Source organism: Drosophila innubila (genome assembly GCF_004354385.1).
Source record: "Drosophila innubila isolate TH190305 chromosome 2L unlocalized genomic scaffold, UK_Dinn_1.0 5_B_2L, whole genome shotgun sequence".
Lineage (NCBI taxonomy): Eukaryota > Metazoa > Arthropoda > Insecta > Diptera > Drosophilidae > Drosophila > Drosophila innubila.
In genome coordinates this window covers 1332752-1355252 of record NW_022995373.1, presented here as the reverse complement: position 1 = coordinate 1355252, position 22501 = coordinate 1332752, and the positions used below count along the sequence as shown (strand labels likewise).

The following is a 22501-nucleotide window of genomic DNA, read 5'->3' as shown; positions in this document are numbered from 1 at the left end:
GAAGTGGATGGACTTGAGGTTATTGCTTCAGAAGATGAATACTATCAACTAGAAGAAAATTGAGTAACTTCTATAGTAAGTAACATAACCAAACTTATTTAAATTTTTGTAAAATATATCTTTACTTTCAGAATGAAGCACTAATAATGGATGAATACTAAAATGTGAATTTGTATAATTGTTACTGTTTTTTTTTCATTAAATATAATAGAAAATAAAAAATAAAAATGTTTAATGGAGCCTTGTTGCATGTCGGCCAGATCGGTTATATGGCAGCTTGGTAGGTCATCTTGGGAGTTAGGGCAAATCGGCCAGATTGGTTATATGGCAGCTATATGAAATAGTGCCCCAAGTCATATGAAACTTGGTAGATCATCTTGGGAGGAGACAAAATGTATACAAACCAAATTTCAAAGCAATAGCTTGATAAACAAAAAAGTTAGGGCAAATCGGCCAGATCGGTTATATGGCAGCTATATGAAATAGTGCCCCAAATCATTTGAAACTTGGTAGGTCATTTTGGGAGCTTAAAAAATATATTCAAACCAAATTTCAATTCAATAGGTTTAAAATTAGAGTTTATGCCAAAAAAAACGGAAAAAAAAACCATAGTGCGTCGTCGGCTCGGCCGAATCTTCACAGTGCGAAGGTTTTTCTTTTTATTTGGTGTGACCAGGTCGGTGTTAATTATTATGAGCAGTTGAGCCCAAGCAAACCATCACAGGGGAACGGTCTCGAACTCAATTGATGCGGTTGAGCCGAGCTCTGCACGAAAAACGGCCACAATTTGAGCAGAGGCACGATTAAGAGATTTTACTGCATAACAATGCTGGACTTCACGTTGTCAATCCAGTTCAAACCTACTTGGCCCCTTATCAAATGAACCAGATGAGTTAGTAAATGTTTTAGTTTTTTTTTCATTTAAATACGTACAAATGCCGCATTCTCGATCCTGAAAATGGCCATATTAAACATCGTCCCTGCCTTATTGCCGCTGTCCTCAAGGGCGTAGGCAGCTTTGTGCGTAGGGGGGGTCAAAAAATTTTTTTCATTGTATATCCACACACCAAGTATCTCTAGAGATTTTTTAAAAAAATTATTTTAAGAATAGCCCTTTGAAAATGTCAGAGTTTACAAAATGTCAGTGATTTCATATTTTTATACCCGTTACTTAAAAAATAAGTAAAAGGGTATATTGTGTTCGTTGGAATGTATGTAACAGGGAGAAGGAGGCATCTCCGACACTATAAAGTATATATATTCTTGATCAGCATCAATAGCCGAGTCGATATAGCCATGTGTGTCTGTCCGTCTGTCCGTCCGTCCGTCCGTATGAACAAAAGGATCTCAGAGACTATAAGAGATAGAGATACCAAACTTTCACTCACAGACTTCTATATACCCCACGCAGATCAAGTTTGTTTCAAATTGAAGCTACGTCCCCCTCCGCCCCCGTAAATAGCGAAAAACCTTTCGCTCGTCTGTTTGAACAAAGGGATCTCAGAGACTATAAGAGATAGCGTAACCAAATTTGACAGACAGATTTCTATATACCTTACGCAGATCAAGTTTGTTTCAAGATTAAGCCACGCCCCCCTCCGCCCCCGAAAATCGCGAAAAACCACCACACCCACAGTTTTTATGATAATACTTTTTTTGTGAAAATAAACGTTATCTATTAGTATTATCTATTATCCCACTGAATTGCATTAAGATCGGACAAGTTTTATGGCAGTTATGGCGATTTAATGTTTTCAAAGTAATTTCTTTAAACAAAAGGATCTCAGAGTCTAAAAGAGATAGAATAACCAAATTTGGCTCGCAGATTTCTCTACACACCACGCAGGTCAAGTTTGTCTTACATTTTTATCACGCCCCCCTCCGCCCTCGCAAATCGCGAAAAACCACCACACCCACAGTATTTAAGATAATACGTTTTTGTGGGTATTAGAGTTGCTATTATCTATTATCCTATAAAATCGCAGCAAGATCGGACAAGTAGAACAGCAGTATTAACATGCCGAAGCTCTTGAAGCAAAATTAGCTCCTTAGAGTATGCAATAGTTTTAATATTGTTAGACAACAAAAATGCATCAAATATTACTCAACTGGTTCTGACGACGCAAATATGACATTCGGCTTGAATCGCTACTCGACTCAACCCAAATGGTACCGATGAATCTTCAATGATGATGGAACTGGCATCTATCGAATCGTATTGAGCATACTCCTTGCATTTATGCAAGTGTAGTATGTTGTTGAGCGTGTGAAGTCACCGGTTACCATATAGAGAGGTCGCTAACCAAGGGGATTGACATTTAGAAAAATTATAAACATGAAGAAGTTGCTAATTTAAAATAACAAAAATTAATAATAACAAAATCCTTTTTTCCTTAAAAAAAAATTCTTAAAAAAAATACTTTTATACATATTTAAGTTAAGTAACGGGTATCCTATAGTCGGGATCTCGACTATAACCTTTCCCACTTGTTTATATTTAATAATATATTTTCGAAGTCACTGAAGTCGACTGCCACAAAATTATTTCAACTTTCAACCATCATTAGTTATAAGTAGTCGTGCATTTTTTGAAAACTATATGAGTTAAGACTTTTCGGAGAGTAGTTTTACCACTAACCATACATAATCTTAAAAGAGAATTCAGGCATGTTCTACAAATTTTCTATAAAAAAGCAACCATTCCTGAAAAAAAGAAACCATTGCTCTCAATTGTCTAAAAAAATTTAGGATATTTAGCAAAATTAAATATTTATTAAATTTAACTAAAATATCTTTAAATTGAATAAGAATGCAAACAAAATATGTTCGAAAATATTAAATCTCCGACATTTTAGGACCACCAACATTTCTCTTCAAAATCCCTAGAGATTTCTGGAAAACACCTGTAAAGCAAAATTAAAATTTCTTTTACCAAGTAATTCAATAATTACAAATGTTGGTAATATTTTCTGTATCTTTTATGAATAGTACCACAGCTGAAATATATACTCAAAACCTTTCAAGCACTAGGTTTGATATTTTTTTGTTATCTAATGTGAAGCTAAACACCTCTGATGGCCGGTTTTTCAATGTCTAGTTAAGAAATTTGATAACAATATCAGAGATATTTTGACGAAAAATGTATAGAAATGAATGTGCATTTTTATCATTTCTTTGATAATATGTAAGGAAATATTGAAAACCGGTCCTGAGTGGATTTAGGAAGTTAAAAGTTTGTTAGCAGGGGACGGATTAAGGCCAAGAGGCGGAGAGGGTGGTTGTTTTAAACAGGTGTATGAGATCCGCGGCTCAATTCCCAGACCGGGCAATATTTAATTTTTATATTTTAATTTGATTTTATTAACATTTTTATAAATTTTACGATATTTTACAATTTGGTCAAAATCGGTTTACTATATCATATAGCTGTCATAGGAACAATCTGGATCATATTAAGCTTTAGTATGAAAAACTTTTCTTTTTTTTAAGTTATTTCAAACAAACTCACAGATTTTGCTTTCTGCCAAATTATGATCGGATTTCAGAATCAATAAATTTGTGTTGTGCCCGGGTTACAGTATATTTAATATATAATGCGTGTTTTTTTTAGAGGTTGGGTTTTCCAGTGGAGATAAAGCTGACATTTTTTTGTTAAATCTGGTAGCTCCAATCAGTTTGGTTTGCCATTTTATCATGAACAGGTTGACAAAAGAACAACGCTTGCAAATTGTGCACATTTATTTAGAAAATAATGGTTTAGTTCGCGAAGTTTACCGCAAACTCCGTCCATGGTCGACATAATCGTCCATCAGAGCAACTAATTCGGTGAACAAATTAATTGGAGCTTTGTCCATCAACTTTATGGAAGATTTTGCGCAAAGATCTTGGCTTACGACCTTACAAGATCCAGCTTAAAGCCCTAGAATTAAAGCCCCGAGACAATGCAATGCGTTATGATTTTGGTGTATGTGCCGAAAATGAGATTAATCTCGGTGCTGATTTTCATCGCAAAATTTTGTTCAGTGATGAGGCTAATTTTTGGTTGAATGGCTACGTCAACTAGCAAAACTGCCGCTTTTTGGAGTGAAGGTAATCCACATGAGACCCTTGAGGCGCCATTACATCCACAGAAACTGACTGTTTGGTATGCTCTATGGGTGGTGGCTCATTGGGCCATACTTCTTCCGAAATGATGCTGGAGAGTTAGTTACCGCTAATGGAAACCGGTATAGACTATTTTGTTCCCGAGTTGGATGGCATGAATGTGGATGAGATATGGTTCCAACAAGACGGCGCTACATGCCACACAGCGCACGTCACAATCGATTTATTGAAGAAAACATTCGATGAGCGCATAATTTCGCGGAATGGACCTGTCGATTGGCCACCAAGATCGTGTGATTTGACACCATTGGATTATTTTCTTTGGGGATATGTGAAGTCGCTCGTCTACGCCAACAAACGTTAGGGGACTTGGAAGCCAACACTCGTCGCGTTATTGCCGAAATACGGCCCCAAATGCTCGAAAAAGTGCTTGAAATTTGGACCTCTAGACTTGGCTATGTCCAAGCCAGCCGCGGCGACCACGTGCCAGAAATCATAATTAAAAATTAATGGCATAAAATTAAACTTTCAATAAAGCCAAATTGATGGACATTGAAACGATTTTCTTATGTTTTATTTCAATTTGAAGTTCTATACCTCTAAAAAGAACACCCTTTACATAAATTTAATTTTAGTACAAATTTTAAGTGTTTGTTTTTCTTTCTTTTGTGGACCTTGCTCATGTTTAATGCTCAATGGTCCCTCTTGGTGAACATAAGACGGTGTGGAGACTCTATGGAAAGTACAAGTATGATTCCCATTAACGCCATGGCGAAAATTTTGACTAGTGTTGCAAACTAATAGAAATGGCCACAGATCATACTGACACTGCCAGTACACAGTTGTAACAACATAAGAAGTTGCTGGGAAATTAAACCAAGTCGTTTATCCCAACTTCTTCACGTACCTAAGATAACCCACATTTAGATTCCTTTTAAGGGGATGTGGTCTAAAGATATGAGAGTTCATTGGACTCGTATAGGCTTGTCGTTTCAGATAGGTCAGTTAGGTTGTTGTTGATTGGCTGTTTGGCAACTCATAAATGAAGCAATGAAAGTTCGTGCTAGAATAAAAAATATCAAACATTCAACTGTTTTCACAAGCGATGGCAAACAAGGTATACATGCAGGCTTTTGTTGCTTCAAATGTGGCCAGGACACGCAAAAAGCGCCCAACTTGGCGCCAATGCGGGCAGACAAAGGGGCGGCACTTTTGGATATGGCGCCACGAGAAACCCAAGCAGAAAGCTACAAAGCCAAGCCAACTGTAAAAGCAGAAAAGTCTTATTAAAAAATTTGTTTCATAATTGAAGTCAAAAAAAGGCTTTAATAAGGTTACAGATACAAGGTATTTATGACCATGACCATTTCACTGACTAGAGACTAAATACTTACAGTGCAATTGTTGGGCAAGGGTCTAGTCATATAAACTCAGCACAACATTTATTCGTGTACTAATTTTTATACCCGTTACTTAAGAAATAAGTAAAAGAGTATATTGTGTTTGTTGGAATGTATGTAATAGGAAGAAGGAGGCATCTCCGACCCCATAAAATATATATATTCTTGATCAGCATCAACAGCCGAGTCGATATAGCCATGTGTGTCTGTCTGTCTGTGTAAGCGCCTAGATCTCAGAGACTATAAGAGATAGAGATACCAAACTTTCACCCACAGACTCCAAGTGCGTTGGAGCAGGTAAAGATTGTTAAAAAATTTTGACACGCCCCCTCCGCCCCGCAAGTTGCGAAAAAACCGTCAACTCGTCTGTATAAACAAAGGGATCTCAGAGACTAAAACAGATAGAGTAGTCAAATTTGGCAAACAGAGTTTTACAGACCCCACGCAGATAAAGTTTGTTTCAAATTTAAGCCACGCCCCCTTCCACCCCCGCAAATCGCGAAAAACCACCACACCCACAGTTTTTAAGATAATACAGTTTTTATGGTAATTAACGAAATCTAGTAATATTATCTATTATCCCACTGAATCGCATCAAATCGGACAAGTAGAACGGCAGTTATTGCGATTTAATATTTTGAAAAAAATACTGTTACGTAAACAAGGGGGCTCTGCCCCTGCTCGCTTTGATCGTGGTGGGGTGCGCCTGCAGTCGAGCACGCTCGACAGTAGGATACCCTGAGCCCAGGTACTCTTTTATAAAAGTTTGTTTTCGGCTAATTGTTCCTACGGCAGCTATTTGATATATGGAGCTGATTTGAACAAAACATTAATTAGTATATTCTATCAGTTTTGTTAGAATGTCTTTAAAAACAACTTCGGCAGGGATGAACAAATCCAAGTTAAATGCATATTCTATCAGTTTGATTAAGACATCTCAAAAAACAAAAAACTTTTTCATACTAAGACTTAACTTTTGATTGAGCGTCTCTATTGCAGCTATATGATACAGTGGACCGATTTTAACCAAACTTGGTCAGGATTTACAATATCAGCCCAGCATATTCTATCAGTTTGGTTCTGATATCTCAACAAACAAAAAAAACTTTTCCATACTAAAACTTAATTTTCGATGTATCGTTCATATGGAAGTTATATGATATAGTGGTCCGATCCAAAAATAAGAACAAACTTGACCTGTATATGGTATCCAGAAATCTACATATCAATTTTTAAGTTTTTTCTTTCACTGCGGACGGCAGTTCGCGTTAGTGACGAAAGCAGCACGAAAGGTGCGAAAGGCGACTAACTAAATATACAGCTAAGTTGGAAAATTTGCTACGACTGTCCGATCAGATCAAGTTATATATTGATCGAAAGGTTTAGTCCCAACTTACAAATTTATTATATATTTAGATTACTCGACTGTAGACACATAGATGCTGTTCGGCACGCTGCAGATTTGATGATCTTGCAGTGCGCAGTATTACATTTTCGACAAATTGCTCCAAAGCAACATTAATAATTGAATGAAATTTTTAGCAAACATCTAGGACACTTCCCGCTTCGTCTATGCAAGATTTGGAATCTCTTGATTTTAAATTTTTCTTATAATTTGTATATGAAATTTTCTATGTCGATTTTTAAGCGGTAAATGGGGCGTGGCCAAAATTCTGCAAACAACTTAATCTGCTTGCAATATAAAGAAAACTTCATACCAAGTGTGGTCTCACTAGCTTGGTGATGGAAATCCAAACATTAGATTGAATTTTATATCGAAAGATAAAATCGCCAAAAATAAGTATCGAGTTGTCGATATATCGGAAAATAGTAGTTCGAGTTGCAAATATCGAGTTTTAAAAAAAATTTTTTTATTCTGAAAACGCAATTGTAATCAAAAAATACACCCATACTTTTAATTAAACTCTTATTTTTCTTGCATCGTTTTCATGCCAAATTCAAACTTTGACAATTTTGTAGATTATTTATTACTACGATGAACAAGCCCCAGTAAGTTGTAGATTTTTCATGGAAATAGATTTAATCAACTCGGTAGATTGTCAAAAAAAATCATCAAGTTGAAGTACTCGATAATCGCTTCCGCGGAAATCGAGTTGTCAATATTTCGATATATTTTTACATCACTACTCTAGCTCTTATAGTCTGAAATCTGGGATCTCGGTGTTTATACAGACGAACAGATGGACTTTGCTACATCGACTCGGCTATTGATGATAATCAAGAATATAGACAATTAACAGACCTCTCTATTTTTTTTTTTAAGCACGAGCTCTACAATTTTGTTAGTTTACTAATTTAAACCATTTTTAATCTCCAAATTAGGGGATTTACGGGGTCTACAATTTTATTAGTTTACTAATTTCAACCATTTTTTAAGCACTAAATTGTGATAACTTATTTTGTTCTGTTCTTAAAATAAGTGGCATGTTAAAATACTAAAAATTAAAATTTAATTGTAGGTTACTATAAAAAAGGCAAATACCTCTATGTATTACAAAAGGTAAATTGTTCAGGAGACGTTTTTTTTTTAGTTTTCTTGACCTAGGGAGATGACATCAGTTCCAAATTTTAACTGATTAATGTTGAACTTCCTTAATTGTGATTAAAAATAAAGGTTTTACTCATACGATACTTTTGTGCTCATAGTTTTGACAGCCTTATCACAAGATGTATTATATACGATGATTAATAAAAATTTAACTTATGAATTAAATGTACATGACGTTTAAAATTAACAAAATTAAATTTAAATTGCAATATTTAACTGAATTCAACTATCTTCGACCATTTCGTTCAAGTCATCGTCGATATTGCTTGATTGCTTAAGACAGAGGTATTCCACATGATATTAACAAGCTTAACAAGTAATACCGTGAAAACACACAACACGTTCTCATCGCTACTTCCTAGCATTTTCCTCTGGCAAATTAATCTCACTTAGTGGCACCAAGCAATGAAAATTATTCAATTTATGAATGCCTATGTGTATTCATGGGTGTGTGGGTGTGTATATGTTGGCAGGACCTGAAGCTATATTTGGAACACATGAACACGAAGACAACAGCCACAATGTGTTCTCAAGTTATATTAGGCCTGCTATTGATTTCGCATTATGTGAATCAATTAATTATTTATTGTATATTGCTGTCCACTCACTCAGCATCTACTGCGGCGTTGACGTCGACGACTCACCTGCATGCCAGCGACACCATTGGTAGCGATTGTTTTATCGATGGCCGTAAATTCTGATTACGTTTCTCTGGCCAAATATGATCGAATTTTAACTTTAATCCATAACGCGGCACAGCCGTTATCTCAGTTGATTCACCGGTCTGCCGTTCCTCCTCCTGTTGCAGTTGCTGTACGTAGACAGCGCTGGCGGAATCTGCTGATTCGGCAGCAGTGCCGTTGGCTAATGGTGTTGTTATTGTTATTCCCATAGTCGACGCCATAGTGCGTGTTTTGACTAACTTCGGAACTCAACTACTTTATTTTACCTAATATATATGTGTGTGTGTGTTGTAAATGATTAATACAATCGCGTGCACTTCATATTAATTTTGGTTTTTATTTAAGAACTACACACGCTCGAGACCGAAGGGAACAGCAATGAGCAATAGCACAACCGACCGCAACGACAAAACAATTGTGAATAACATAATGAGAGAGCAACAAAGCACAAGCGTTTTCGTTGAGCATTATTGTTATCGATATATGAACAATGCAAACGATAGCAATAACAGCTGTTGTCAGCGGAAGGCTGCCAGAATTTTCGTTATGTAGCAGTATTGCCGTACTAGCTATTAATTTATTTTATACTATTGTTGTACTGTGTTATCGCGCCATTTTTAAGTTCACGAAATCAAAATCTAATCGTAAAACGGATTCAGACATTTTTCATTATAAGGATATCTTAGTCTGATTCCGGAATAACCTAAATGTACATCATTTTATTTACATTTTTAAATAATATCGAACAGCTGAGTATTCTTAAGAGCTTTCTGTTCGTGTGCAGAAAAAAAAAACAAAGTTATAAATAATTAATTCAATACAATTACCTAAAAGTATGCAGTAATTTTATAAGGTAGTAATTTCTGTAAAGTACTTTAAGAAGTTAGGCAAAATCATCGAAATATTTTGCAATGCTGATTTAGTACAAAACTCGGTTAGCATGCAAACAATATGTGAAGTGTTCACACATTTGCTACAAACTTATTTTTGTAACAAAACAAAAACTAAATAAAATGCCTACTTTTCTCAATGGTTTGCTTTATGCACTGTCATCGGTGAATGATGACAACAAAACAATAAAATATTTTATTTATAGAGTTGTGCGGCTGCAACCATATTTGCACTCTATGCTGTCGAGGAGGTTAAAAATAAAAGGGGAAAGCTAAGAAATTTAAATATATTCAATAATTCCTGACTCGGCATGTTGTGTCATACGCTTAGGTCATAGGCTGGCTGGGGATCCGCTTCGCTCGTGGTTTGATGCGGCTAGAGTCGAGAAAGTACTCAACCTCAGCCCAGGCACTTAGATGCCGAAGATTCATGCCCTTGCCGAGCTTTTTTTTTTTAATTTCGACTATTTGTTTCAATGATTGCTATAAGATATTAATCGGACTTAAACGAACTTGGTCAGAATGCAAAGTACCTAAATAGATGCAACTTATATCAGATTCTTTATATTTCAAAGAAAAAAATTGTTATCCCTACTAAAACTTATTTTCGACAGATCGTTCCAATTTCAGCTACACGATGTAGTGGTCCGATCCAAAAATAAACATAACTTGACCTGCATATCACATATTAAATGTAAAGACTGTAGCTGTTATAGTTTATTAGATTAACGCAACGAACACACGGTCAGGGCTGTTGATACTGATCAAGAATATATATACTTTATGGGATCTACCATATCTGTACGGCCAATATATCCCATTTTGTCTATTTATAGTCGGATCAGGATAAGGTAAAATATTTATTTATTACATCAGCACCATTTTCTATTTTCAAAATTTAATAACGTTTATTGTTTGTTTAATTTAGCTTCAAAATGTGTGCAAACACCTTTTCCCAAAATTTAGTGTTGAAAAATTTAGGCGGTCAGACGTTTGTGACAGCGTTTGGGCAAAACTTAAGTCATTTTGACACAAATATTTTGCCTGTCTGACCTAACCTTAAGTAACGGGTATCCGGTGGTCAGGATCTCGACTATAGCATTTCCCGCTTGTTTTTAAAATGCAAAGTAGGGAAGAGATTTTATCTACCCTAAAGAGTTGAGATAGGAATGACCACAATTATCTATTGAATGAATTACAACTTTTTATTTTTTGAGATACCTCAATCAGACAGAATATGCATTAAAGTTTTTCTTAAACATCCCCACCAAACTTTATTGTAATAAGCTGACTATATTATATAGCTGTCAGTGGAACAATCAGTCGAAAATACAATGACTCAAATCTTCTGTGGCCGAAAGGCTTTATTTAATGCAGTGGTGACCCAAATGTAATTTTGCTGTAAAAAAGTATTCTATAGTGTAAATTTGGACACCACTAATAGATTGAACTCCAAATTTATGTAAAGAAAACTAGTTTTTATGATTAAATTAATAAACATAAAAATTTCCATAACTTAGAGGATATTCATTCACCATTCATAACAAAAATGATATGCCATAACTAAAAGTGCATACATATATCGGATTATAGCAAATATCTTTGTCCTTAGCAATACCGAAAACAGGTTAATGATTAGCCTGTTTTAGCAAATACATACTATATGTATATTTTTCCATAAGTAAACACAGATTGTTTTAAAAGAAGGCCTAGTTACACTGGATCGTGGAATGAAAAACTCCACCAAAAAAACCAGTACAACATTTTTCCGCTTCCATCGATGTTTCTCCATCTCTTGTAAGCATATTAATAACCTTTTTTCAAAGTATCAATGACAAAAACCTATGAAACTCAAAAAAATTTGATATATTTTAAAAAAAACCTCTTCACCAGCTAAAAGTTGTTACGAACTGCCTTTTCTCCGCGCCGGCTGACTCATCGGTTCTCAGGGTAGAGTCCCATCCCTGGCTCGCAGTTCGCACAATCGATACACCATCGATACACAAAACATCTGCTGACATACTGCACTTTACAGCACTACGACAATAGACAACATAGATCAACAACAGACGACAACAAACCCTGCAATTAACGACAAAACGGTAAGTAAACAAACAAATATTCACAAAACCTAACACTGATCCACATCTCTTCCAAACAGGATCCCGGTTACGGACCCAGGCGTAACAACCCTGCCTGAGACGGACACCTTTAACTCCGTCTCCCTAATGCTGGCCACCGAATAGACCAATCTCATCTAGTGCTGGCCTCCATGTTCTCCCTCCCCCCTAAATCAATAATTAGACGGACATCTTCGACTTCATCAGGTAAGTATTATGTTATCTCATCACCATTATTCTTCTCCAGAGTTAACATCGTATCTTAATTTCTATTTACAGGTATACATCAAACAATCAAACAATTTGGCAACAATATAAACGACGATGAGACAACGAAACATATAAGTAACACCATAAGGCTGCTAAAAGGCAACAAGCTCGCCGGAAAATGCTGTGGCAAGATGCTAGTGCAGAGACGCCGCGGGAATTATAAATGTATATATATATATATACACTGGTCGGCATATTTATTTTGACAAAACTTAAGTCAAATCTGCTCTTAATTTGAACTAACTTTATAAACATTTTAGCATTAATGAAAAGGCCATTTAAATCCTGTTTGAATGATACAAAATTTTCCTTAACCCATTAATTACCCATTGAAAATTTTGAATTTATGTCGACGTAGAATTGAGTCAAACTGATTTTTTTTCTCGGGCTTAGACAAAAAATGTTTTGATGCAAAAAGTGTCTTTAAACAATTTTAATAGTGACTGTAAAAACAATTTTTCAAAAATCTTTTTGCTTATATTTTTTATGATTTTTTGTATGGGATGATTTTAGAAAAATTTTGTATGAGTAAGTGGTAAAAGTGACTAAAATAGTAATTTTTAGCAATTTTTAAAAAAATAATAAAAAATATATTTTTGAATAATTTGAATATTTATCGCTTATAAATATATGTATATTAGAGTGGGTCAATTTGTATGGGGTAAAAAAAATGCACAAACCGGTGTTGAAATTGGTAATCTGCGATGAATTCTAAGAAGAATTTCCCATGAAACCATGGGTCTAAAATCAATATCGAGTTTCCACAATTCTGCAATTCTTCTTAGAATTCATCGTAGATTTCGAATTTCATAGCCACTTTGTCGCGAAAAAAAATTGACCCACTCTAATGTCACTGCGGACGGAAGTTCGCGTTAGTGACGAAAGCAGCACGAAAGGCGACTAACTATATATACAGCTAAGTTGGAAAATTTGCTACGACTGTCCGATCAGATCGAGTTATATACCGATCGAAAGGTTTAGTCCTAACTTACAAAATTGCATACTAAAACTTTTTCTTATTCACCTGGGTCATGAGATACGGGGGTGTAAGTGGGAGGGGAAAAATTTGTATGATCGCAGCTTGTGGGGCCGTTGGGGCTTTTTGGTAAAATTATTTATTTTTTAAAAATTTTTATCAAAAATACGCGATTGATACCTCGATGACCCAAATCCGTTAACTGGTTCAAAAGATAAATAAATTTGAAATTTTTAGTGGACTTTTCAAAATGAAATGAAAAGTTAGTTTCTTTGTTTGTCTGTTTGTCTGTTTGTATCAAAGCGCTAAAAAAGCTAAGATGTAATGATGGGGATTTATTCCTCTTTGAAAATCTAGAAATGTTTGTTTTACGACTTTTTCAATTTCCCGCTAGTTTAGCGGGAAAACGCTACATCCCGCTAAAATTGAAACTCCAACAGTTTCCAAATCATAGAAGCAACAGATATGTTCTATATATCATTGGAAAGGTATGTTTGACGGCTTTTATGCGTACCTTAAAACTATTTCTATGTTGTAAAACGTACAATTTCGCGTTTTTTGGTATATGAAACATAAATTTTGGTTGAGGGGTTTGGAAGATATTACCTGTTAAGTGAATAAATACATTTTTCTATCGGTCGAAAATCATGTTTTAGCAATAAAAACTTTTTGGTTTTATGAGATATCTCAACCAAACTGATACAATATGCATTTAACTTGGTTTTATATATCCTGACCAAAGTTGGTTCAATTCGGACTACTATATCATATAGCTGTCATAGGACCGATCGGGTCAAAATTAGGTTTTAGTATGAAAAACTTGTTTGTTTAGTGAGATACTTTAACCAAATTGATAGCATTTGCATTTAAGTCAGTTTTAAAAATCCTGACCGAAGTAAGTTGTTATCGGACCACTATATCATATAGTCAATCGGTCCAATATTATTGCATTGTGCACAGTGAGCAAAAAGGGTAAGCTTCTTTGTACATAAAAATTACTTTTTGCGCAGTGCCGAGTGCCATCGGACAGTCGTAGCAAATTTTCCAATTTAGCTGTATATATTGTTAGTCGCCATTCGCACCCTTCGTGATGCTTTCGTCACTAACGCGAACTGCCGTCCGCAGTGATGAGGCACACACGCGCTGGTGGGGCACAAAGCACGACTTTCCTAAAAAAAAAATGTCTGCCTGCGGAAGACAACCGCTCCTCTTCGCCATCAAAATCGCACTCCTCCCAGCAACGTGGTTTCAGCTAAAATATTTTCATTTTCTTCCTCTCTTTTTAAATCTTCAAAGCCACCGTTGCTGCAACAAAAAAAATGCATTTCCTCTCTCCCTGATCTATATTAAAGGGTAGCCAACCCCTCGTAAAAATATATGCACCCGCCAATTTTTAAATTAAACTAACCTATCGATACCAACTGTTTAAATAAATAACAAAATATATCGACTAAGTCGATAGTTAAAGGAATAATAAAAATAAACATCGAGCTGGCACAAACGATAAAACAAGAAGTACTCAACAAAGTCTGGTGACAAAAATAATTTCATGCCCCAAAATTTCTGATATAAAACTTTGTGACTAACAATATTCAATTTAATACATAAATTTGAAACAAAAATAAATAAATTAACAACTAATTTTTATGTGATAACACTAAGCAAATAGTGGTGATAAGAAGCTCAACCTTTTTGCAAATTACATATATATATATATATATATATATATATATATATATATATATATATATATATATATATATTAAATTTAATATTTTTCTTCACAAAATTTTATATCACATATTTCAGGGCATGGAATGACTTTCGACACTAGATTTTTACCTTGTAGAGTTTTTTTTTTGGAAGATAACAGTTGCTCTTCAGAAATTCAACGACTAAACTTAACTCTGTAAATTGCATACGATGAACATGCCCCAGTGATTTGCCGATTTTAAATGAAAATCAATTAAATCAACCCGATAGATCGTCAAAAAAAAAATGGAGCTTAAGTACTGATTATCGCTTCCGCTAATATCGAGTTTTCGAAATTTCAATGGATTATTATATCACTAGTTAAGGCCTATGAGTGTTGTACATTGGTGGTATTCCTGAAACAGATTCGGATTTGGTTTCGTTACAGATTTGATTTCGACGATCACTTGTTCAGAGCTGCTCTATACAAAATGTGTGGGGCTGCCAGGCAAAATTAATTCCAAATTTGGAAAGTGTAGTAGCCCTACAAGATTTAACGAAATCTGGTCTGAGTCTGATTTCATTTTGATTTCATTTCGGTAATATGTGAGACCGTGCATTTTGATAACATTATTTGGCCACACATTTTGTGGTGATTTTAATGTGGAGAATGTTGAAAGTTTCCTTCATATAAAGAATTGATAATTTAATAACTATTTATTTAATGCAATATTAATACTAAAGGTGTCTGAGATGTATATGACAGCTAAAAAAGGGCTGTGAGAATTGAAGTTAAAGCACGAAAGTAGGTTAAAACGAAAATGAGCTGATAATGTGTAAAATGGCAGTTTAAGCATTTTTAACAATATTATTCTAACATTATTCCAATTATACTATTCTGCAAGTAAACTGTTGATAGAAAGTTTAAGAACAGCAGTTTTCACACTTTCATTCATCAAAATGTGATTCCGCGCCATTTTTTTAAATTCTCAAAATCAAAATCAAATCGGTGTTCAAAAAGCGTCGTTCCTGAAACAGATTCAGATTTGCTTAAACGCAATCGAAACCAAATCCTAATCTGTTTCAGATTCAGATTTGCTTAAACGCAATTGAAACCAAATCCTAATCTGTTTCAGGAATACCACTATTAATTTGACTTGTAGACTTGTATTGTATTGTATTGTATTGCACACTTTTCAAGATACAAGTGCTCATGTGTTGCCTCTTTAGCCCAGCCCCCATAGCCCCACGCCATAGATACACTACACAAATGAAACTACTTTTTGCAGTTCTCAAAATGCCTTTTTAATTTATACGTTGTATATTAATGAAAATTAACTATTGAAGGGATTTAATGTATTTAGGACATGGACACTTCTTACGGTGTTTCTTTTGCTCGGTGCTTGTCCTAACTTTCTGTTTAGGCCCTTCGTCGTTCTTATACTTATCAGCATTGTACTTATCCGGGTTGTCTTTTTCATTGCACTTGGAGGACATGAACTCGAAGAAATCAATGTTACGCACATGGCTATAAAAGTGATCCTTAAACTGGAAATAATTGGGATAGACTTTATGCTTTAGCATGGCTACATAAAGACTAAGACGCTGCTGTTCCATAAACAAGCGACGCTTGTTTATCAGATGGTGATTGCGCCAGCTACGTTTGCTAATCTCCTGCTTCACAAGATCGCGCAGGTGCGGATATAAATGGAAGAGAACAGCCCTGGGAAGGATTGTCTTGCTTTAATTAACAGGAAAAGATTTAATATATATTGTCTTACTCATTGAAACGATGTTTTAACTTTCTAAACTTAATTTTGTCGAACGGATTTAAGAACAAATGAATGCGATCTGTGTATGCCAACTGTGCGGGTATCTCCACATATATCCTGTTTAAGGGGCGAGCTTTAATAATTTTAAATGTTAAGAGAAGCATAAATTACTCACTTCGTAGTTAAAACTGTAGGAAATTCAACTGTTTTTGGGACTTTCTTCTGCATTGGAAAACGGGGAAACTTTTCCATATCCTCTTCGTACCATATAAAATTGTTTATCACACGGGTTTGGGTAGACTTCAATTCCTCTGGATCAATGTAATAGTTTCCAGCACAAAAATTATATTCTCCAAGGGTGGGTATAGTTTTAAAAAGTTCTAGACCTACATTTGAAAGAAAGATTTTGGTAATGTGTAATACGTGCGCTTTTTAAACTAGCTTACCCTTCTTACGGCAATCATCAGTGAGGGACTCTATAAAGAAAGTAGTTTTCCATTTTGGACAGGCACAGTTGATAAATTGATGGAATGCTTCGACCCAATTGCGAAAGGCAATACTCAAATTTTGATTTAAGTTCAATTTTAGTTCAATGTTGTCGCTGTTAATGGATTACTTTCGTTTCGATACAGAATTCCGTAAACACTTACTTACCGGACTAAAGATTCATTTTCATCACATCCAAATTTTTTAAGTTGTGCATGCAGCTCCAATTGATACCCCTTCAGTGATACATGTAGATTGGATGCCTCGACTTCAACACCGTGACTTAAATGAGACGAAATCCTTGGAGGGGATTTGGGTTCTACAAACCGTGTCCACTCATCTGGGTCGGCCTCTGATGACAAGGGTTCTTGAAGAACATCGTTGATAAGCTTCTCATTTAATTTATCTCCATTATTTATTGCGTTGTGGAAAGGATAAATACGAAACTGAAAATTACCAGCGGCCAAAACCTTTGTTTCCATCTCACTGATATTGGTAAAATTAAACTGAATGCCTGCGTAAGACCTATGTTGCATCATAAAGGTATTTGGAGTATAGGTAACGAAGCTGTAATCATAGATTTGTTGATCTTCGACCTCGTCTTCAGCCAAAAATTCATCAAGCCCAATGTTCTTAATCTTAGATCCATAGTCATTAACTGATTGATCTTGCATATTAATAAAGATTTCATCCTGTGTGTCAGTGTCATTGTCAGTTGGCTTTGATTTTATATATCTGACTTACCGATTGGAGGGATACGGAACCCTCTTCACTAAAATTTGGCTCATGCGAGCTACTCGAACTTATTTGTATGTCAATATCATCCTCCATCACACCTACATCTATGCCACCAACTGTGGCTGTATTGATAACAGTGCCATCGGAATGATAACACTTTAGAGTATCCTGGGTCCAGACCATACGGACACCATCGTCACGCATAGCATAGCTCTCATTAGCGTAGTAATCATGCCACTCGGTGACACGGATTGGCTTGGCACAGTATATCTTATCCTGCCTTTCCACGTGCACAACGCTGCCGAGGGATGTGGTTAGCTTTAAGTGCACATAGCTAATATTGAAGAGTCCCATGATGAATTCCAAGTACTTTAGCTCGTTATCGATACTGGCAAAAAGGGCAGCCGTTTGATTAAGTTTCATTTCACGGGCTTGGGCCTTGGCTGCTCTGACAGCCAGAGTTTGCGAAGATGTAGAGCGACTACCCAACTGCGATGTTTTCTTAGCTTTCTTGTCAGTTCCACCCGATTCGCGATTAGTGGAAGGAGTTTTGAATTTTCTTTTTCGTTGCTTTGTGGCTGACTCGCGATCCACAATCAAAGGTTTATAGCTACTGTATGTCGATTGAGTTGAGCAGGCATTAATAAACTCGGATGTTTCTTCCATTTCTCCATCCTCCTCCTCCTCCATAACATCTTCACAGCTATATAGCCTATAGACCTCCCCATTGTATCTCATGATAAGCACAGTATCATTGCTATTATAAAAGACTATAACGCATCCATATGGCGTACAGATGCGACGCCTTTCGTTCAGCTCACTTTGGGATCCCGACCATAGGTGTTCGGAGTGGGTATCGTGGCAGTAGAGAGTCAGGCCATTAGGATAGTTGAGTACCGCCTTGGCACATTCGTCGTTGTTAGGCCTTATCCTCAATTGAATACCACTTGGTGTCTGTATACGTATATTGTTAGATATTTTGTTCATATCTCCTCGTTCATTTGTCAGATGGATAATATGTTTGTCTATTTCAACAGTCATATATTTATTCATTTGCCGAAAATTCCATTTCTCCTGATAAAGCGTCATTAAACCCTCTTCAAAATGATACTTTGAGGTCTTCACTTTGATGGTTTGACGTGTGTCGTCCAGATTATAACCCTTTAGCAGTGGATGATCTGGGCCCAGTCCAATAAATGAGTGTTGTTGCTTACCTGATACATTTTCTCCTTTTAAAAAAGATGAAGATTGTTGTGTCAGGTCCTTGTTATTCGAGCCCCGTAAACTTTCCCGGCGTAATTTTGTCGTTCTTGCGGATTGCCTTTCCGATAGCCTGTCGACTTTCTCCTTCTCCCTGATCTGATCAGCCACCTTATTCGCTTTCAGAGATTTGGGACGAATAAAGATACTTGGAGTAATTACATATCGTTTTTTACTTTGGCAATTAAATGGACTTGGAACAATAGTATCGCTTATTGTAAAAATACTTGGATAATCAGATGCCGGATCCACCTTTAAATCATTGATAGTGCTATCAAACATTTCGGTTGTTACCAAGTCCTTAAGAAAATCTTGCATTTCATAAAGCGTAAAATCTCGGAAGCATAATCTAGTCGGTATAACAATTTCTTTCTGGTTTTCAAAGACTTCGTGAAGACACCGCCTAAATGTGTAGAGCTTTATATTTGGCTGGATTTCCTCAATCTTATAGTTCTCAAACTCATCGACTAACTGAATAATTCGCTGGGTAACAGAATCGTCGGTTAAATATAGCTTTGCGTACTTGGGCAAATATCGGGGTTCCACCTCATTGGTGAAAGGCACATACGGTAGGTTATCTACAGAATACCCTGTACAGAAATATCGACGGAGTAAGTTGTATTCGAGGCATGCGTGGTAGATGTTCCTCATTAGTTTCTGATCCATATAGGATATAATGCTGATTAGCAATGGATTGGCTTGCTCAACAAACAGACGCTCACTCTTGTAGAGTTTAATTATGCTCTTGAATGCATTTGCATAGACCTTAATCTTGTCCAACACACGCGTTTGCACCAACGATGATGGATTAGCCAGGAGCAACACCTCCACCTCAGTCATCAGCTCTTTTGGATTGCCAAATGTTTTCATCAGTGACTCCAAATATAGATAGACTGTTGCATCATCGTTATCTACTGCAGGTACCTCGTGATTTAGATAGTGCCCCTCAATGCTTAACGATTCCGCCAAGTGGAAGCTTTCCTGCACATTCGTTCCCGGGCTCATCTTGATATCGATCTCCATATAGGGTTTTACATAGTATTCATCGTAATGCTCTCTCAGTGTTTGCACATCGTAGATGAACCAGCTTAATTGGTCAAAAACTTCGCTAGCATATTTGGTCGTTTGACACATGGACATCTGGGGAAGCTGCTGTTGAAAGATGCCCATTGGCTTAGATGCGGAACATTTTCGCAGCGAGTGTATATCCCGTTTGATATTCTCAATAGTTTCCCGAAGTTCCTTGAGGCGACGTGGACGTGGCACCAAAATATCATAGGCACTCTCCTCGGGAAGAAAGTGGATAATCCCACGCAGAGGCTGATTATATCTAGGCAATAGGGAAGAATATTGTGTAGTGTAAAATATAGAATTTATAGATGGATTGAATGTGACTCACGATATCAGAGACTTATAGAACTCATTGTCTAGAGTGCCAATTATAAGAATAAGAATTGAAGTAGTTGATGGTTGGTCCTTAATGTACTGCATTAAGATTAAAATGGGTTTAATAACAGTTTCATCCAATAAATACTTGAGCCTTACCGCACGTTTGGATAGAGGATGTCCTTTGCCAACCTTATTATGCTCTTTGGATGTGACGCCAAAGCACACAATTTTGTTCCTTGTAAGAGTATCGGTTGTATCTTTGCTTTTTGGTGGTCGCTTTGATTCCATGCCGGTCTTGTCTTTTTTGGATTCGACAAACTTAAACTTGAGATCGGCGGGAACATGTCTTTGATAATATCTAAGCAAATTGAAGCTATTCTCTGCATCAATCCTTCTGGTCACATATTCGTATTCATCCAAGCAATTCTGTATTTGCAACAGTGTCAATGCAATAGGATCCGTCGGCAAAGGGTCTATCGTAAATTAATATCTCTATGTCGTCAGCATTCACCTAAATTCGACGACTTACCTGTCTTCTTAATCTTAGACGAGCGGTTGTTCACCTCATTGGTATGAAATGCCCGTTGGATCTCACTATCCAAATCGATAACAAAGAGGAACCGTCGTAGACCTAGCTTTATTTGGTTTACATACTCATTACGCACGGCAGTTAGGCCATTATCATAGAAGTTGATGCAGTAAATATCGTAAGACATAGAGAATGAAGTCGTCTGTGTTTTCCGACTGCCTCGGCGACTGCCCAAGCTGGTTCTCCTAGTGCTTAACGCACTCATGGTGAATTGTTGTTGCTCTGAAGTGGTTCTGACAAATTTTTTTTATATATTGTTTGTAGGAAATATAAGCAGAAAATATCCCAATCTTGGTGTGACAAGAAACTCTCAACCTACAATAATGCATATTGAATAAGAAAAACTCTGGTGTTCAATTGTAAATGAACCCATTTTTTCTTATCTACCGTTCGGCACAAATAAGCGTGCAAAAAAGTACGAATGAGGAATGGAGTGAAACTAAAAATAGCAAGAAAAAATGGCAAAAAAAAAAATTTTTTTTTGGAAATACTTTACTTTAGCGAAAAAATTATCCTTCATGGACTGCGAATTCTGAAGACTTTACGTGAAGAAATAAATTGGCGGTTGGCCTAGTTTTCTTGTAATTCTTTTGTAAAAGTTGCGTGTTTTGCTATAAAAAACAAGTAGGCGTTACAATATTTTCCTCAGAGCTCGCAAATAACAGTTAACACTTTTTTTCAATGCGATCTTCTCACTGAAAAAACAGAAAAAAACAAAACACACACGCTCTCGCAATGAGCGGAACACTTTGTTCTTCTCGCTTGTGCTCTCTGTTTCGTATGTTTTGCTCAGCAAAAAAAAAGTGTCTGTCTACGAATAACAACCAAAGAGAGACACTTTTGTGCGGAAACGTGCCCTTTTTAAGAAGGGAATTTCAGGCTCGGGTCGTACCGGGCCTTAAAGAAAAAGTCCCACGCCCACCTCTACTCCAAATTTAAAAATAAATAAACAATTACATTAAAACAAACGGATCAGATCGCATTCGACAGTAGGATACCCTGTGCTCAGGCCTTTAAAAGCCGTTTGGCACGCCAATGATTTAATGCCTTCATTTTTAGAGTGATTGATCCAATTACAGCTACATGGTGTAGACAACCGATATGAATAAAGTTTGGTCAGATCGTAAAAGACCAACTTAAACGCATACTTTATCAGATTGGTTGGATATCTCAAAAAACATTAAAGTTATTCGTACTAATACTTGATTTTCGACTGATTGTTCCTATGACAGCTGTATGAAATAGTAGACCGATTTGGGCCACATCTGGTCAGGAAGTATATGACCACATTTATTGCATATTCTGTCAGATTGGTGGAGATCTCTTAAGAAACAACAAAGTTTTTCATACTAAGCAATTCACTCGAAGTGTGAACTTTGACCCTAAATTTGACAGACTTGCTAAAAGTCGCCATATTGCACGATCAAATCGTGTTCTGCTTTCTAGGTCTTACGAATTGGTATCTACAATGATCAGTCAGTCATTGAGTTATATCTTGGTCTTAAACTTTACTTTACTGGTCGCTCTTTCGAAAGCCGATGGACACTGTTTAAAAATTCAAAT

The 22501-nt window shown here is 36.2% G+C and overlaps 2 protein-coding genes and 1 long non-coding RNA gene across 3 annotated transcripts in view; 1 reads left to right on the top strand and 2 right to left on the bottom strand.

The window, feature by feature from the left end:
• The window catches only part of LOC117782529 (non-lysosomal glucosylceramidase), a 45423-nt gene extending 36171 nt beyond the window's left edge, over nt 1-9252 (bottom strand). The window contains exon 1 of the mRNA XM_034619551.1: nt 8718-9252. Within this exon, the coding sequence (XP_034475442.1) occupies nt 8718-8977 (260 nt within the window). The 5' untranslated portion in view covers nt 8978-9252. The remainder of the gene's footprint in view (nt 1-8717) is intronic.
• Nucleotides 9253-11686: 2434 nt separating this feature from the next.
• On the top strand, nt 11687-12474 carry LOC117782639. Its single transcript, XR_004617304.1, has 3 exons — nt 11687-11748; nt 11808-11973; nt 12046-12474. It is a non-coding gene; the product is annotated as an uncharacterized LOC117782639 (long non-coding RNA).
• A 3510-nt stretch (nt 12475-15984) lies between these two features.
• LOC117782556 lies at nt 15985-21078 on the bottom strand. The gene is made up of 9 exons (XM_034619579.1): nt 20861-21078; nt 20506-20822; nt 20360-20445; nt 17707-20290; nt 17131-17654; nt 16923-17077; nt 16652-16862; nt 16486-16593; nt 15985-16427 (listed from the first exon to the last, which is right to left on the bottom strand). The coding sequence occupies exons 1-9, from the start codon at nt 21063-21065 to the stop codon at nt 16043-16045; spliced, it is 4575 nt and encodes a 1524-aa protein (XP_034475470.1). The 5' UTR covers nt 21066-21078; the 3' UTR covers nt 15985-16042.
• Nucleotides 21079-22501: the final 1423 nt, after the last annotated feature.

Bases quoted from the DNA above. Each gene is read 5' to 3' on its own strand.
- LOC117782556 (XM_034619579.1), bottom strand. From the start codon at position 21,065: ATGTCTTACGATATTTACTGCATCAACTTCTATGATAATGGCCTAACT. The intron at 20,446-20,505 runs GTAAGGCTCAAG...ATCTTAATGCAG, and splicing joins ATCCTCTATCCAAACGTGCG to TACATTAAGGACCAACCATC. The intron at 20,291-20,359 runs GTGAGTCACATT...CCTATTGCCTAG, and splicing joins TTCTATAAGTCTCTGATATC to ATATAATCAGCCTCTGCGTG.